This window comes from Trichosporon asahii (genome assembly GCF_000293215.1).
Source record: "Trichosporon asahii var. asahii CBS 2479 unplaced genomic scaffold scaffold00051, whole genome shotgun sequence".
Taxonomy (NCBI): domain Eukaryota; kingdom Fungi; phylum Basidiomycota; class Tremellomycetes; order Trichosporonales; family Trichosporonaceae; genus Trichosporon; species Trichosporon asahii.
The window spans coordinates 598483-613277 of record NW_014040873.1 but is presented as its reverse complement, the minus strand read 5'-3'; the positions used below and the strand labels follow the sequence as shown (position 1 = coordinate 613277).

The following is a 14795-nucleotide window of genomic DNA, read 5'->3' as shown; positions in this document are numbered from 1 at the left end:
CTTCAGACGAATGCGAAGACGTTGCCACCAACTCTCAGCTGCGTTCAGCAGATCCTCCTTCGTGAGTCGATGCGGCAGATTGTGCGAGAGTTCCGAGCTCCTGTTGATGAGGCGGCGAATGAAGGGCGAGTATTCGGAGATATGTACAGGGTGCGCTTGACTGGCGCTCGGTACCTGGGTCTTGGGTATTACAGGGGGGGTTACCTGGCATCGAGGACATGTTGGCGGCTGCGTTGTTGACGTCGGCGTTGACGAGGACGATGACGCTGACGATGCGGGTTGCTTCGACGGAGGTGTCGTTCCACCCTCGGCACCATCCTTCCGCGGCTTCGGAGGAATGGACGCGTTGGTGTTCCACCTCCGCGAGGCGGGCGGGAAGTGGCGGGGTATGGAGGGTGGTGAGTGAGCTTTGGTTGACGTCCTCCCGTGTCTCGTGAAGAAGGCGTGGATAGTGGTATAGCGATCGGTATGGGCCTGGCGCACAGGATGTGATGAGAGAGTCCAAGCAGACCGTGAGGAGGTCGAGGTGCTGGCGCGGAGAGGAGCCAGGAGGCGCGGGGCGAGGAGGTGAGCCATAGCTCGCCCGGAGGACGCCATTCTGCCTGATCAGCAGCTTATCACTTAAGCGCTGTCCTGTTGAGTGGATCAGGCAGTGACTCGGAGGCCTGTTGAAGAGCCGAAGGATGCGAGGAGTGCAAGAGGGTTGGAGAGCAAGCACGAAGACCCCCCTGTCCCCTGCAAATCTACTGACGTACATCGGCTACAGGCTCGGAAACTGATAAGCCGCGCAATGTCTTCCCAAGGTCACGTGGAGGAATGACGTGGGATTGCTGTTGATTTTGCCACCATGCCCAGACGTTTCAGGGCTCGTGCGGGGCAGTTGCAATAATTTCTGAGCACCTTTAGAACGACAACGAACGTAGAGCGGCGTCTCTACTTCTTAACTTTACCAACTCCTTCGTGCAACACATCAGCAAAATGGAGTACGAACCCGACGCGGCTGGACAAGAAAGCTATATTCTCTGTGCCGACTGTGGTACTGTCATTTCCTCGGCGAACGGCTCTGGACTGTGTGCGTACCGCAGAGTGGCTGCTGACACATCACACGAGCGATGCGCTGACTGTTATAGGTGTGGGATGTCTCCGTAACTCAGTCGACATCACCGACGGTATCCCGAAAGAGTCGGTTGTCAACTTCTGCAAGGGCTGTGAGCGCTTCCTGTCTCCGCCCAACACCTGGGTTGCCTGTCAGCCCGAGTCTCGCGAGCTTCTTGGTGAGTACCTTGCGTCATAAGGATTTGACCGACGATCGCTGACCGGCAGCCATCTGTCTGAAGAAGATCGCCAAGCCTCTCCTCAAGGTTCGCCTGATCGATGCCCAGTTCATCTGGACGGAGCCTCACTCGCGCCGTATCAAGCTCAAGATCACGATCCAGAAGGAGGTTCTCGCCAACACCGTTCTCCAGCAGACCTTTGTCCTGACCCTCGTCGTCCAGACCGGTCAGTGCCCCGCCTGTACTCGTCTCGCCGCCAAGAACACCTGGAAGGCTAGCGTTCAGGTCCGCCAGAAGGTCACCCACAAGCGTACCTTCCTGTTCCTCGAGCAGCTCATCCTCAAGCACAACGCCCACAAGGACTGCACGAACATCAACGAGAAGCGCGATGGTCTCGACTTCTTCTACACGGAGCGCAACAATGCCATCAAGATGGTTGAGTTCCTTGCGTCCGTTGTTCCCGTCCGCGTGAAGGGCTCCGAGCAGCTCATCTCGCAAGACACGCACAACGGTACTGCCAACTACAAGTTCACCTACTCGGTCGAGATTGTGCCGATTTGTAAGGACGACCTCGTCTGTATCCCGAAGAACCTCGCTCGCCAGTGGGGCAACATCTCGCAGCTGACGATCTGCTCGCGCGTCGGCAACACCCTCCACCTCCTCGACCCCCTGACGCTGCAGCAGACGGACGTGACCGCCCCCGTGTACTGGCGCCAGCCGTTCGAGTCTCTGGCTCAGACCTCGGACCTGGTCGAGTTTGTCGTGCTCGACATTGAGCCGACCGGAGTCCAGCGTGGACGCTGGGTCCTCGCCGACGCCCAGATCACTCGTGCTTCTGGATCAGGACAGGCGGCCGATGCGGACGGTATGGGCGACGACGGAATCTACCACGTGCGAACGCACCTCGGCGCCATTTTGCAGCCGGGAGACACTGTTCTCGGCTACGACCTGACGCACACCAACTTCAACAACGACGCGTTCGAGGGCATCGACCCGCACCGGATACCGCACGTGATCCTCGTGAAGAAGACGTACCCGAACCGCCGAAAGAAGAACCGCCCCCGCAACTGGAAGCTCAAGTCGATCGCCAAGGAGGCCGAGGAGGACACGACGGTGGGACGCGGTGCGCTCGGTCGCCGCGGTGGTGTGGACCAGAAGAACGTCGAGCGCGACTATGAGCTCTTCCTCCGCGACCTCGAGGAGGACAAGGAGATGCGCGCCGCCGTCAACCTGTACCGCGCCGACGACGCTCAGGACATGGAGGACGACGATGGAGACGTCGCCATGGGCGGCCAGAAGGGCTCGGGCATGCGCGGCGGAAAGCGCCGTGGAGGCGCCGCCGCCCAGGCCGCCGCTGCCATGGAGGTCGAGGACGGCAACATCGCCGACGAGGACGACGACGGAACTGAGGAGGAGGACTTCCCCGAGATCGAGCTCGACGAGCTCCTTGAGAACTTTGACGACATGGCGATCGAGGGTGAGGAGCTCAACTAGAACTTGTATAGGATTATTCATTCAATGCATCTTGCACATTGATCTATTAGCTACCATACTGGCGACAGGTTGTCTGCTCGTCTGTTGTCAGCTTGCCGTAACCAGGGATGTCAACTCACCGCACGTATTTTCTGATCCAGGGCTTGGCGACGGCTCGGATCTCGGCCGCATCGTGCTTGACGCCAGGGACGAGCTTGAACCCGTACTTGATGCCGTGTGCATCGAAGCTAGCCTTGAGGGCGTTCGTGCAGTCCAAACGAGACATGGGAGCAAGTGACCCATCAGGCTGCACGGGTCGCCAGTGATCCTGATCGCCGATGAGCAGCTGCACGACCGTCTCTCCGCTTTGTGTTCTCTCCGCGATCTTCTTTGGGTCGATTCTGGAGCCGTCTTTCCGTGTCGGGGCGCCAACGATGCCGACCGGCCACGGCTCGTCGATGAGCGGCGTTGCTCGCCCGGGGGCACCGATGGACACGGCATGCAGCCGCTCCGGGTACAGGTACAGGAAGCGGTGGACGAACTGGCCTCCTCCCGAGAAGCCGATCAGCGCAAAGGTCCGCGTGTCGACGCAGCCCCACTCGCGCTCGACCGTGTCGATCATCTGCAGGAGCACCTCGTCGTATAGGATGATCTCTCCTGATGCCGTCTCCCACTCGAGCTTCTTGAAGTTGTCCGGACCATCGGGGAACTGCCAGTCAGCGGGTGTCGCGTACGTCAGCCACGGCAAGCCACGACCACGATCAGGTGCTCAGCACATGTCCTGGATCGCCGACGGGGTTCGCGACCTGTGCACAACAGGGAAAGAAGCTACTCACCTTGATATCACACGGGAAGCACGGCGAGAGAAGGATGCACCCCTCCTCCTCCGCAATGTCCGCCCACTCATCACGTAACTTCTCCGCGTCCCGCTTCGAGTCGTGGATGGCGACCATGAGCCCGAAGCCCTTCGGTCCTGCACCGCGTCCGAACACGAACGTGCCCTTCATTGGTGAGTCGGTCAGAGATACCGTCTTTGGGCCCGTCACGACCCCGTCGACGCCGACGTCCTCGCCGCGAGCTCGGCGCGTGATCGGATGGCTGCGCGGGGTGTACACGTAGAAGCTAAAGCGAGGGTCGGAGGGAAGAGTGTACGAAGCGCTCTTCCGCGCTGCCATGATCAGCGTCAGGTGGCCTGGTGGCGCGGCGTAGAGGGTCGAATGCTCCGATCCGGCGACTCCCATGGCGACAGCGTGAGTGGATGTGCATTTCTGAGGTGTGCACATTAGCGCAAAGTGAGTGGGGGTGGTGGATCACTCGGCTCATCCGGCCCGGTGTAGGTTACCGACCAGCCGAGATTCATCCGCCCATCAACGCGCTAATGGTCTAGGCCGTTCCTGTGTTGCGCCCTCGCTGCGCCCTAGCGCTGTGGCACTTCAACCCTGTTTTCTCTTCTTTACGAGTGATTCTGCTACTCCCAACGCTTCTGCACGTCCAAAACAAGTTTCTTGCATTCTGCAGGAGCAGAAAAGGCCAAAAATGAATGACCACTGACAGGATCGAACTGCCGACCTCCGCATGGACTGATAATCAACAGATTATTAGTACGATGCTCTAACCAGCTGAGCTAAGCGGCCTTCGATGTTTGGTAGGGAGTGAGATGGACTAGGATCTGGCAGCCCAAAGTTTCTCAGTTCTGTTTACTGGGGAGTGTCATCGATGTACGGCGTGCAGCAGAGGAGCAGGGGGTGGGAATGCGTAATCAGGCTACATGCAATGGGATACAAGTTTGTCTACGGATCCTTGTCTTTCGTAGGGAGCGCCCTCTAGACTGGACGTTTTGCCCTCTGGAAGGAAGGCTTCCTCAGTTTAAGCGAGCGCGGCAACGGAGATGCCAAACAGAAGAGCAACAAGAGAGCCAGACAGTGCAGGGGCCGCGTTACTGCCGTCCTTCCCAGACGTGGTAGCACCTGCAGCTGCAGCAGATGAAGTCTGTCCCGAAGGTTCCTGAGATCCACTGGCCACGTTATCGACGTTGGTTGCACCCTGGGCACTCGGGGAGGGACCGGCGCCCACATCAGAACCGTTGCGGGAGATGTAGTTGGATTGGCCGAGGACGGTTCCATTGTCGTGACGTGCGCGGACCATGAACAAGTTAAGACCTGGATTCAGGAGGCTGAACTCGCTCTCGAAGCCGTCGCGGGTAACGTTCCACAGCGACTCGGGCTGGGCACTCGTGTCGTTGGCACCGAGCACCTCCCACGTCTTGACCTCGGTCGCTCCATTCCACGACATGTAGAGAGTGTGCTCCTCTGTGCTGTTGCCGTTCTGCAGGGCGAGGTTCGGCTGCGTCGTCGGCTGGCCCGTCCAGTTTGCGCGGTGCGCCCTATAGCCTTGCACATCACCTACACCGAACTGAACCGCCCAGAGCAGCTCCCCAGTAGGCGAGTACTCGCTGAAATAGGGGATCTGACCCCAGCCGCAAAGCCAGTTGCCGTTTGGTTGCAGCTCGGTCGAGCCCTGGCTGGGAGAGGGCGTGCGGTTGAACGGAAGAAACTCTGTGTTAACTTCGACTGTCTTGTTGTCAAAGTCGATGTTCAGGAGTAGGCCGCGGGCGGTGTCCTCGCGAGCGTCCCAACCAGTTGCGGCGTTGTCAAACAGCGAGATGGTCGTCTCATCATCGCGCCACCGGGCGTCGTGCTGATACCAGAACGTCGTGTTCTCACCCATCGTGAAGGACGAGTTCTGGCCGCCAAGCGTCCAGATGATCGAGCCATCAGCACCAGAGACATAATAGAGCGCCGAGCAATGTCTGGATGAGATGAGATAGTTGCCCTTGCTGTCCTTCTCGATCGAATTGATGTGAAAGTAGTCCCACGGGTTGTCTGAGCTGCCGCCGGTGTCTGCAGGCGTGGTGAAACAGGAATGCGGATCAACGTGATCCAGGGAATGCCAAGTGAAGATGACGTTCCCACTCTCAATGTCGATCTCTTGTGCAACGCCCTGCATGATGAAGCCATTGGTGGGGTCTTGCAGGCCCGTCTCGTAGGAGGACAGGTCATACGACTGCACAGGGTATGCGGTGAAGAGCGCGGTGCCGTTCTCCGTCAACGTGAACTTTCATCGAGTCAGCACCGCATTAAACGCACTCGTATCGGAGCACTCACTTCGTGGAAGTCCATCAGGGCATTCTCGACCTGAGCGGAGCTGTAACGGTCAGCCGCGCCCGCTGTGTTGAGGTGCGCCCAACGGCCGCTTTTTCACTTACATGTTCGCGACGACCTGGTAGGACTGATTGATGAGAAGTCCATGTCCCATTCCGTAACCATTGCCGTTGAACTCGCCCTGCCACATTGCAATGACGGGTTCGCCCTTATACATCTTGGGCGTGAAGGACATGGCTTGGCCGAACTCGCTACCATCCCAGATGAGCTCACCATCGCCGCTGAAGATGTACGCTCCGGGGGCCTCGACAGAGGTACCACGAGGTGCAATGAAGATATATCCGGCTGCGGGTGGCGTACTGGGGAACTGCTGGACGTTGAACTGCACGCTGGGCTGATCAGTATGTGGTTCCTCGTTCCGCAGCACTCACGGTTTTGAAGGGGACGAAACGAAAGTCTGATATGGAGAGCCTCCGAGGCTACCGTTCTGGTAGCCAACCGAGGAGTTGAGGTAGCTCTCTCCATGAGCGGCGTACGCGTTACCCACTAAGGCGCTGGTGAGGGCCCAACTGATCATAGTGTGTGTGCAATGGGTGTATGTGTGTGTCGGTGGGAAGGCAATGCCGCGGCTGACCCCGCTATCTTTTAAACCATGCACATCCCCCACAAGCCACTGCCGCATCGCAAACCGCTTTGGCGTTCCGCAGCGCAGTCGTAATGCTGCGGCGGTCGTGACGAGAACGATGTCGCAGACGATCCCCTGGGCGGACAGGGTTCGGGCGGGGACGGCCCGGAACACCTCCAGATCGCATGCTACCCCAGTGGCGTCTGCCAAGCGCCACTGCAACGTAAACAGTGGTGCGGACCCCGACAAAAGTTAGGAACAGAGGAACAGCATTTGATAACTGGAATTGATACACATACTGCAGGTGGTGCAGATTTGCCGCGGAGTAGAAGTCAGGATAAGAAGAGACTGACGCGTGCCCGTTTGTCGCTTTTAACAGCAGCAGCAGCTGCTTATTCTTGAGAAGCGTAACGACCAAGAGCTTGAGCAGATCCTGCTCCAAAAACCCGATGCCAGCCCTCCGGCGCCCGACTTCTGGCCACTCATTTTACGTCACCAGTGACACATTCACAGGTGAACCCCGACATGACCGCCCACCGACCAGGGCGCACTGAAAAGATGTCCCACACTCCCAGGTTTTCTTGTAACATCGGATACGAAGTGTCGACCGACATGCCTGGCAGTGCTATATCTGTTGTTGGATCGCAGGGTTGCGTTCAACGTTTCTCACGGGGGGTTTCCAACCCATTAAGGTTGGGTCCTGCCCGGAAAGAACGTCAGGGTGACATGGAGATCGAGAGATCGACGTCATGTTCGTTTCAGCACTCGTGTGGCCAAGCCTAGAAGCGTCACGTGATTTAGAGGGAGCATTAGTTCTTCTCACTAAACAGAAGCCACGTGCGTTATAGCGTCCAAATTTTAATCAAGGTTAATCAGGCGATCGATCTTCCATATCACCCGTGGGAGAGCGTATTTGCTCCCGCTCAAAGTGACGAAGGAGCGCCAGTGTCGCCAGCAAGGCCGCGGGCGCCAGCGAGGCCACCAGTCATCGACACGCACGCCAGCACCGAAGTCAACTCAATCACCTTCCAACCGCGTTCTCGTTCCTCCACCGTTCATCTCCACCCCCTCGAGCGCGCAAAATGAACGGAGCCAACTTCGAGGACGTCGAGGACCGCGATGGTGAGCCCGTTTAGGGCGGAGCCCGATGCGGAAACGCAGTGTTCGGACACGCCATGACCTAATCGCATGTGGACATGTTGCTGATCTTTCGCAGGCGTCCGCTTCTCCTGGAACGCTTGGCCTTCGGGCCGCATCGAGGCAACTCGTACCGTCGTCCCCATCTCTGCCCTCTACACGCCTCTCAAGGAGCGCGATGACCTGCCGCCGGTGCATTACGAGCCCGTTACTTGCAAGGCGCCATGCAAGGCCATCCTGAACCCTTACTGGTGAGCGCGACATGAGATAACAACGTTCTGACATCGTCAGCCAAATCGATGTTCGAGGAAAGATGTGGATCTGTCCGTTCTGTCTTCAGCGCAACCCCTTCCCTCCCCACTACAAGGACATCTCGCAGACCAACCTCCCTGCCGAGCTGCTCCCGAAATACACCACCATCGAGTACACTCTGACGCGACCTGTCCCCGTCCCTCCCATCTTCCTTTACGTCGTGGACACTTGCGTTGACGAGGATGAGCTCACGGCGCTCAAGGAGACGCTCATGGTTTCCATCAACCTCCTCCCCGCCAACGCCCTCGTTGGCCTGATCACCTTCGGCACCATGGTCAGTTCGACACCCTGCAGGACCTGAGAGAAGCTAACGTTTTAGGCTATGGTTCATGAGCTCGCTTACGCCGAGTGCCCGAAGTCCTACGTCTTCCGGGGATCGAAGGAGTACCAGCCGAAGCAGATCGCGGACATGCTCGGCCTCAACCCCTCGAACCGCCCCATGGCTGGTATGCGCCCTGGACAGCCCATGCCCGCTCCCGCCGCGTCGAGGTTCCTCATGCCCCAGCAGGCGTGCGAGTTCCAGCTCAACAACATTCTGGAGAACCTCCAGCGTGACCCCTGGCCTGTCGCGGACAACAGGCGTCCCCTGCGTTGCACTGGTGTCGCCCTCGGTGTCGCTACCTCGCTCCTCGAGTCGGCGTTCCCGAACACTGGCGCGCGCATCATGCTCTTCTCTGGTGGCCCCTGTACCGAGGGTCCCGGCATGGTCGTCGGCCCCGAGCTGCGCGAGCCCATCCGTTCCCACCACGACATTGAGCGCGACAGCGTCAAGCATTTCAAGAAGGCGACGAAGTACTACGAGGGTCTTTCGAAGCGGGCGTCGGTCAACGGACACGCGGTCGACATTTACGCCGGCTGTCTGGACCAGGTCGGTCTCCTCGAGATGAAGTCGCTGCCAAACTCGACGAACGGCTTCATGGTCATTTCCGACTCGTTCATGACCGCCATCTTCAAGCAGAGCTTCCTGCGAACCTTCAACAAGGACGACCAGGGCTTCCTGAAGATGGGCTTCAACGGCACTTTCGATGTCCAGACGACGAAGGAGCTGAAGATCTCGGGAGTCATCGGACATGTTATTTCGGCGAACAAGAAGTCGCCCTGTGTCGGAGAGACCGAGATTGGTATCGGAGGCACGTCGGCCTGGAAGATCTGCTCTCTCACGGACAAGACGTCGCTCGGTGTGTACTTTGAGGTTGTCACGCCTGCTGGCCAGCCCCTGCAACCGAACCAGAACGGTCTCATCCAGTTCGTCACGCACTACCAGCACTCGTCTGGCTTCTACCGCCTTCGCGTCACCACGGTCGCGCGGACGCTCCACGAGGGTGGCCACCCCAATATTGCCGCGCAGTTCGACCAGGAGGCCGCTGCCGTCCTCATGGCCCGTATCGCCACGTTCAAGGCGGAGATTGACGATGCGCCGGACGTTCTTAGGTGGCTTGACCGTATGCTCATCCGTCTGTGCCAGAAGTTTGCCGACTACAGGAAGGAGGACCCGTCGAGCTTCCAGCTCAGCCCGAACTTCTCGATCTACCCGCAGTTCATGTTCCACCTTCGTCGATCGCAGTTCCTGCAGGTGTTCAACAACTCTCCTGACGAGACTGCGTTCTACCGACACGTGCTGAACGACGCGGACGTGAACAATTCGCTCATCATGATCCAGCCCACGCTCATGTCGTACACGTTCGACCAGGAGCCCCACCCGGTGCTGCTCGACTCGGTGTCGATCCGCCCGGACGTCATCCTGCTGCTCGACACGTTCTTCCACATCCTCATCTTCCACGGCGAGACGATTGCGCAGTGGCGCAAGGCCAACTACCAGGACCAGGAGGACTACGCCAACTTCAAGGAGCTGCTCGAGGCGCCGGTCGCGGACGCGCAGGAGCTGCTCGAGGACCGCCTCCCGATCCCCCGTTACGTCGTGTGCGACCAGGGCGGCTCGCAGGCGCGTTTCCTCATGGCCAAGCTCAACCCGTCCACGACGCACACGAGCGGCACGGGCTACGGCGCCGGCGCCGGCGGACAGGCCATCTTCACCGACGACGTCTCGCTCCAGGTCTTCATGGAGCACCTCAAGCGGCTTGCCGTTGGCGCTTCCACCAGCTAGACTTAATTTAAAACAGGAAGCAGCACAAGGTTAGACCACCACCCGTAGTATATGTATTCCGGAGAGCATGGATTAAGATATAGGATAGGCAGTGAGCGACGCGCGAAGCGCGGAGCGAGCACTGAGCGGGACCGCTGCGACCCTGATTCCACGAACAGAAGAAGTACATGATGCATTGAGGGGAGCGATGCTTGCTTTGATATAAGGGATGAAGCCCAGAATAATGCTAAGAGACTAACATAGGTGCGACCGGGGCCAAACGAGCCGTCAGGCCGTCAGGCGGAGCCGTCGTGAGATGTAGAGGGGGAGATTAAGAACACAGAAAGAGGGAGGGAGCGATTTTACTGCTTCGCCTGGCCCTCGACCTCCTGCGTGTGCGCCTCCTGCTGTCCCTTCTCGACGGCCGTGGAGGTGAGGGCGGCGTACCATTCCCGACGGGCCTGCATGATGAGGGCGTTGCGCTCGTCGGGCGAGAGCGCATTGTATGCCTTGGAGAAGTGCTTGAAGTCGCGCTGCTGCGGGGCGACGCCGGACGAGGTCTTGGGCCACGGGCCGAAGGGAGGGAGAGTCTGCTCCGGCACGGTCGCCTTGGAGGAGACGTAGGGTTTGAGCTGGGGGTTAGCTTGACGAGCTCCTAAGCTGCTGGGGGTGCGGAGAAGACGAAGGGAGAGAGAGGAGGACGTGGGTTGATACTGCACGAGGAAGAGAGGTCGCTCTGCCCCACGTCACATCATCGGAAGGAGTTCCATTAATCGATACCGAGCTCCGCGCACCAATGGAAAGCTCCTCCTCAGATACGCCTTAATGCTGAAGAGAAACTCTCAGCTAGACGAAAGCGCCTTCGTCATCGCCACAGCCACGCCAACACAACCACGCACCCCCCCTCCCATTCTCTCCCACCACCACGCGCAATGACTCACCGAGCTCGACTCAATAGCCTCAATTCCCGGTCCAACAAACACACGCACACGGCTATCGAGCAGCCTGTACTTTGCCTTTCCGCGGATAACGTGCTTTCCGGGCGCGCCCGTCCGGGGTCCAGCACCGGGGGTGACGGCCTGGCGCGTGCCCTTGTAAAAGTCCTTGTTGCCGCGCTTCGTCGTCAGCGGCAGGCGCGAGGCGCCGCGCGTCACTGATGTCGGGATCATGCTGAGAACTGAAGTAGGGGTGAGGTGGTCGAGATCGGAACTTCTACCTCGCTGTGGATGGCGGTATTGAAAAGTCAGACTGGCGGAGGAGGAAGTTGGAAGTTCGGTTAGGCGTGTGATATGGGTGCCACGTGCTCGGGCGCCTATAAGAAGGTCTTCGACCTCCACTTCACCCCGACCTCCCGCCTCCACCTCCCCCCGCCTTGGGTCGATCGTCGTGGAGATCGGCGCTGAATCGCGCGGGAAAGGAAAATCATGAATGTGAATGCGATGTCTTGCGTCGACGCGACGCGCCCCCATCGCACTTTGCACTGCTACCAACTGCCTTCTGCATGGACTAGTACAAACAACTCATCACCACGGCACTCGCACTCCGCTCCGGTATCCAAGTCCATCGTACGCTAAATCATCCGCCAGACACTTCCAACCGCTCCGCTCCACTCCACCCTATCGAATCTATCTACTAATCGCATCGCAGGCTCCTAGTCCTGAGTCTGCCAGAGTCCGTAAGACTTGCCAGGCTGCGTCTGCCACAGCCTGATCGTGCCGTCCTCGCTTCCAGAGGCGTAGACCTCGCCGTCGGGAGAGTAGGATGCGCAGAGCACGGGACCGTGGTGGCCCTTGTACACCTCACGCTCCTTGCCCGAGTCCAGATCGTAGACGCGCACCCAGGGGTCCTCGGCGGAACCGGCGACGAAGCGGTCGCGCAGGAAGGGGTGCAGAGACGCCGACGTGACCTCGTGGGGAAGCTTGATCGAGACCGGGGGGTGCTGGCGCATGACGTCAAGGAAGTGGACGTTCTTGCCGGCCGCGACCGAGAGGGTACCGCCGCCGTGGGCGAGCTCCATCGAGCTCACGGGCTCTCCGAGGTCGACCTCACCGACCTGACCGAGAGTGCGGAGGTCCCACCAACTGCGGCGTTAGCTCAGTCAAGCTTCCAAGACGTCAAGCTCAAAACTTACCGGACCTTGCCGTCCTCGGCAGCACTGACGCCGACGGCACCGCCCTGGCCCTCGTCCCACACGATGCTGCGGATGACACCCTCGCACGACAGGCCGTCGGGGTTGCTACCCAGAACCAACGGCTGAGCGTCGGTGCGGTTCAGGTCGAACAGGCGGATCTTCTTCTCGTTACCGCCAGTGAGGAGATATTGCGGCTGCGCCTGGGGGTTGAGGGCGACCGAGCGGACAATGTGGTTGTGCGAGAAGCTGTGGAGGGCCTCGCCAGTGTTCGTGTCCCAAATCTTGGCCGAGAAGTCTGCCGAGCCCGTGACGGCGCGAGAAGTGTCGAGCGAGATCTTGGACGACCACACGGCACCCTTGTGGCCGAGGAAGGTGCCGATCCAGTCACCAAGCCAGCTGCGGAGCATCGGGTTTCCGTCCTTGCACGCGGAGATCATCAGGTAGGTTCCATCGGGCAGACTGTAATCGGTTAGTTCGGCCCAGAAGTTTATTAGCTTACATGTTGGAGAACTGGAGGTGGACCACGGGCCGGGTGTGGCCGGCACAGAGCAGGGGCTGCACCTTGATCTGCTGGTTGCCGTTCGACGGCGTCTGCTGGCCCCCAAGGGCACCCTGACCGCCGCCGAGGCCGGGGTTTCCGAGACCGTTCGAGAATCCGACCATGGTGGGTTACGCGAAGAGTTCTTTAGCTGATGAGTTTGAGGGGAGGAGCGGTTTGTTACAAGTCGGGACCGAGAATCAAGAATACTATAGATAGTGAGCCCCAAAAATGACGAAAAATGTAATCGATGCGATGCGGTGGATGGTTCGAGAGGACAAAGACGAGACGATCTCTGGGATATCTAGTTCGATGGGCGAGAGCTTATTAAAGCACGATCTTTGATAACAAGTAGAGGATGTGTGCTGTGATGATGCGGGATTCGTTGAGTTACACAGTTGAGTTCGGAGCTGATGCTGTTAATGGAGTTGATTGATTCGTGGTTTGGTTTGAAGGGCTGTCAGCCAAGGCGTTCGTTGTTCGAAGAGTCGAGGGAGAGCCTTGCTGGACGATGGGGCCGGCCCGGTGTCAATGGATCACTGAGGACCTTAAAGCACGAGAAGCGGGGTTGAGCGAGGTTAATATCGAGCGATACAGGAGCTTGCCTGAATATCGGGAAAACGACGCGGGCGCGGGTGGTCTTAGTCTTTGCGATAAGTTGAGACGAGCCGAGGGTCGTGGTCGCAAAGTCGGGGGGAGCGCAAGTAGTGGGGCCAGAGTGCGTGGGGTATATGGCTTATGTAGAAGAGTGTTTGGGAGAGTGAGAAGAGAATATAAGAAAAGAGAGCGACAGAGGGGAGGGAGGGAGGAAAGGATGAGATGGGGAGGGGAGGGACGAGGTGGAGAAGAGGAAGTCGAGATGTAAAGGCTTTGGTAGCGAGGTCTGCCCAATGGGTCTAATGGGATCGGATGATGACGAGGAAGACTACAGCACTGCCTGCACTGCACTGACAGCAGGCGCTCTACCACCCGCAGAGGCGCAGAGGACGCGCACCCAGACTCTGCGGGCCGCGGCTGCAAGGCGTCCAGACTCAGGCTGCCACGTGCGAACGACCAAGACGCGCTCTGCACTTCTGCACCTGGCTGGTCATCTTGCCACCGAATTTTGTCGCCGAAACGCCGTGCCTCCACTCACCCACCGTACGCCGCACGCGCTCGCTCGCTCGCTCGAGATCAATGACATCGACGGCAAGCTCGAGCTCGAGCATACCACCCCTTGTTGTTGTCCCCAGCAGCAACCTCCACCACCTCTTCCCGAGTCGACACCGTTCAAAAGTCCTGACGGACACGACCTCCATCCGACTCCGTCTTTCACAATGAAGCTCGTCAGGTGAGCTGACCGAACCGTCAGCATAGCTGACAACAAACAGATTTTTGATGAAGCTCAACAACGAGACGGTCACGATCGAGCTCAAGAATGGGTCGGTCATCCACGGAACGATTACTTGTGGGTAATGCCTTGCTGGATTGGAGCTGCGCGCAGATCTGGAGGGGATGGGAACTCGCGCCGATCCATTGTTGTTGTTTGTTCAAGTCAGGTGACAACCTCCATCTCTTTCCTGCCCTATTCCATATGCCTTCGCGCAGCCCTGCGTCTTCCCAGCTGATGATGCTCTGCGTTTAAGCTAACCCTCAGCCGTCGACCCCCAGATGAACACCCACCTCAAGTCCGTCAAGATGTCGCTCCGCAACGCGGCCCCGAACACGCCCAGCACGCACCTCGACTCGATCGCGATCCGCGGCAACAACATCCGCTACTTCATCCTGCCCGACTCGCTGCCGCTCGACACGCTGCTCGTCGACGACTCGCCCAAGGCCAGGAAGCGCAAGGAGGGAGCTGCTGCCGCCCCCCGTGGCCGTGGTCGCGGACGAGGAGGACCCCGCGGAGGACGCGGACGCGGACGTGGATTCTAAGCGTTGGTTGCGACGGGCGTGATCGGAACGTGAGGGAGGGAAGGTCAGGAAGGATGATGAAGGGATAGCGGGCGGCCGGCCGACAGGTTCGCGGTCAGGATCGGCCGGACCGCAGACTGTGGACATGACGGCGGAGGACTCATGTCA

General features: G+C 59.2%; 7 protein-coding genes and 1 non-coding gene across 8 annotated transcripts; 3 read left to right on the top strand and 5 right to left on the bottom strand.

Annotated features, from left to right (window-relative positions):
• Positions 1-978: 978 nt before the first annotated feature.
• A1Q1_02619 (nonsense-mediated mRNA decay protein 3, putative) lies at positions 979-2768 on the top strand (the record flags this gene model as incomplete). Its single annotated transcript, XM_014323880.1, has 3 exons — positions 979-1072; positions 1131-1274; positions 1324-2768. The coding sequence occupies 3 exons, from the start codon at positions 979-981 to the stop codon at positions 2766-2768; spliced, it is 1683 nt and encodes a 560-aa protein (XP_014179355.1).
• Positions 2769-2789: 21 nt separating this feature from the next.
• On the bottom strand, positions 2790-3988 carry A1Q1_02618 (uncharacterized protein; the record flags this gene model as incomplete). The annotated part of the gene is made up of 3 exons (XM_014323879.1): positions 2790-2841; positions 2888-3456; positions 3584-3988. 3 exons carry the CDS (start codon positions 3986-3988, stop codon positions 2790-2792), a joined length of 1026 nt encoding a protein of 341 aa, XP_014179354.1.
• A 300-nt stretch (positions 3989-4288) lies between these two features.
• On the bottom strand, positions 4289-4381 carry A1Q1_t317. The gene has a single exon. It is a non-coding gene; the product is annotated as a tRNA-Ile (tRNA).
• Positions 4382-4613: 232 nt separating this feature from the next.
• A1Q1_02617 (uncharacterized protein) lies at positions 4614-6485 on the bottom strand (the record flags this gene model as incomplete). Its single annotated transcript, XM_014323878.1, has 4 exons — positions 4614-5861; positions 5912-5951; positions 6013-6297; positions 6340-6485. The coding sequence occupies 4 exons, from the start codon at positions 6483-6485 to the stop codon at positions 4614-4616; spliced, it is 1719 nt and encodes a 572-aa protein (XP_014179353.1).
• A 1130-nt stretch (positions 6486-7615) lies between these two features.
• A1Q1_02616 (protein transport protein SEC23) lies at positions 7616-10086 on the top strand (the record flags this gene model as incomplete). Its single annotated transcript, XM_014323877.1, has 4 exons — positions 7616-7655; positions 7750-7921; positions 7962-8256; positions 8302-10086. 4 exons carry the CDS (start codon positions 7616-7618, stop codon positions 10084-10086), a joined length of 2292 nt encoding a protein of 763 aa, XP_014179352.1.
• Positions 10087-10427: 341 nt separating this feature from the next.
• Positions 10428-11234, bottom strand: A1Q1_02615 (uncharacterized protein; the record flags this gene model as incomplete). Its single annotated transcript, XM_014323876.1, has 2 exons — positions 10428-10778; positions 11007-11234. 2 exons carry the CDS (start codon positions 11232-11234, stop codon positions 10428-10430), a joined length of 579 nt encoding a protein of 192 aa, XP_014179351.1.
• Positions 11235-11716: 482 nt separating this feature from the next.
• A1Q1_02614 (serine/threonine kinase receptor associated protein) lies at positions 11717-12859 on the bottom strand (the record flags this gene model as incomplete). The annotated part of the gene is made up of 3 exons (XM_014323875.1): positions 11717-12146; positions 12197-12655; positions 12696-12859. 3 exons carry the CDS (start codon positions 12857-12859, stop codon positions 11717-11719), a joined length of 1053 nt encoding a protein of 350 aa, XP_014179350.1.
• A 765-nt stretch (positions 12860-13624) lies between these two features.
• A1Q1_02613 (uncharacterized protein) lies at positions 13625-14648 on the top strand (the record flags this gene model as incomplete). Its single annotated transcript, XM_014323874.1, has 3 exons — positions 13625-14064; positions 14105-14181; positions 14371-14648. The coding sequence occupies 3 exons, from the start codon at positions 13625-13627 to the stop codon at positions 14646-14648; spliced, it is 795 nt and encodes a 264-aa protein (XP_014179349.1).
• Positions 14649-14795: the final 147 nt, after the last annotated feature.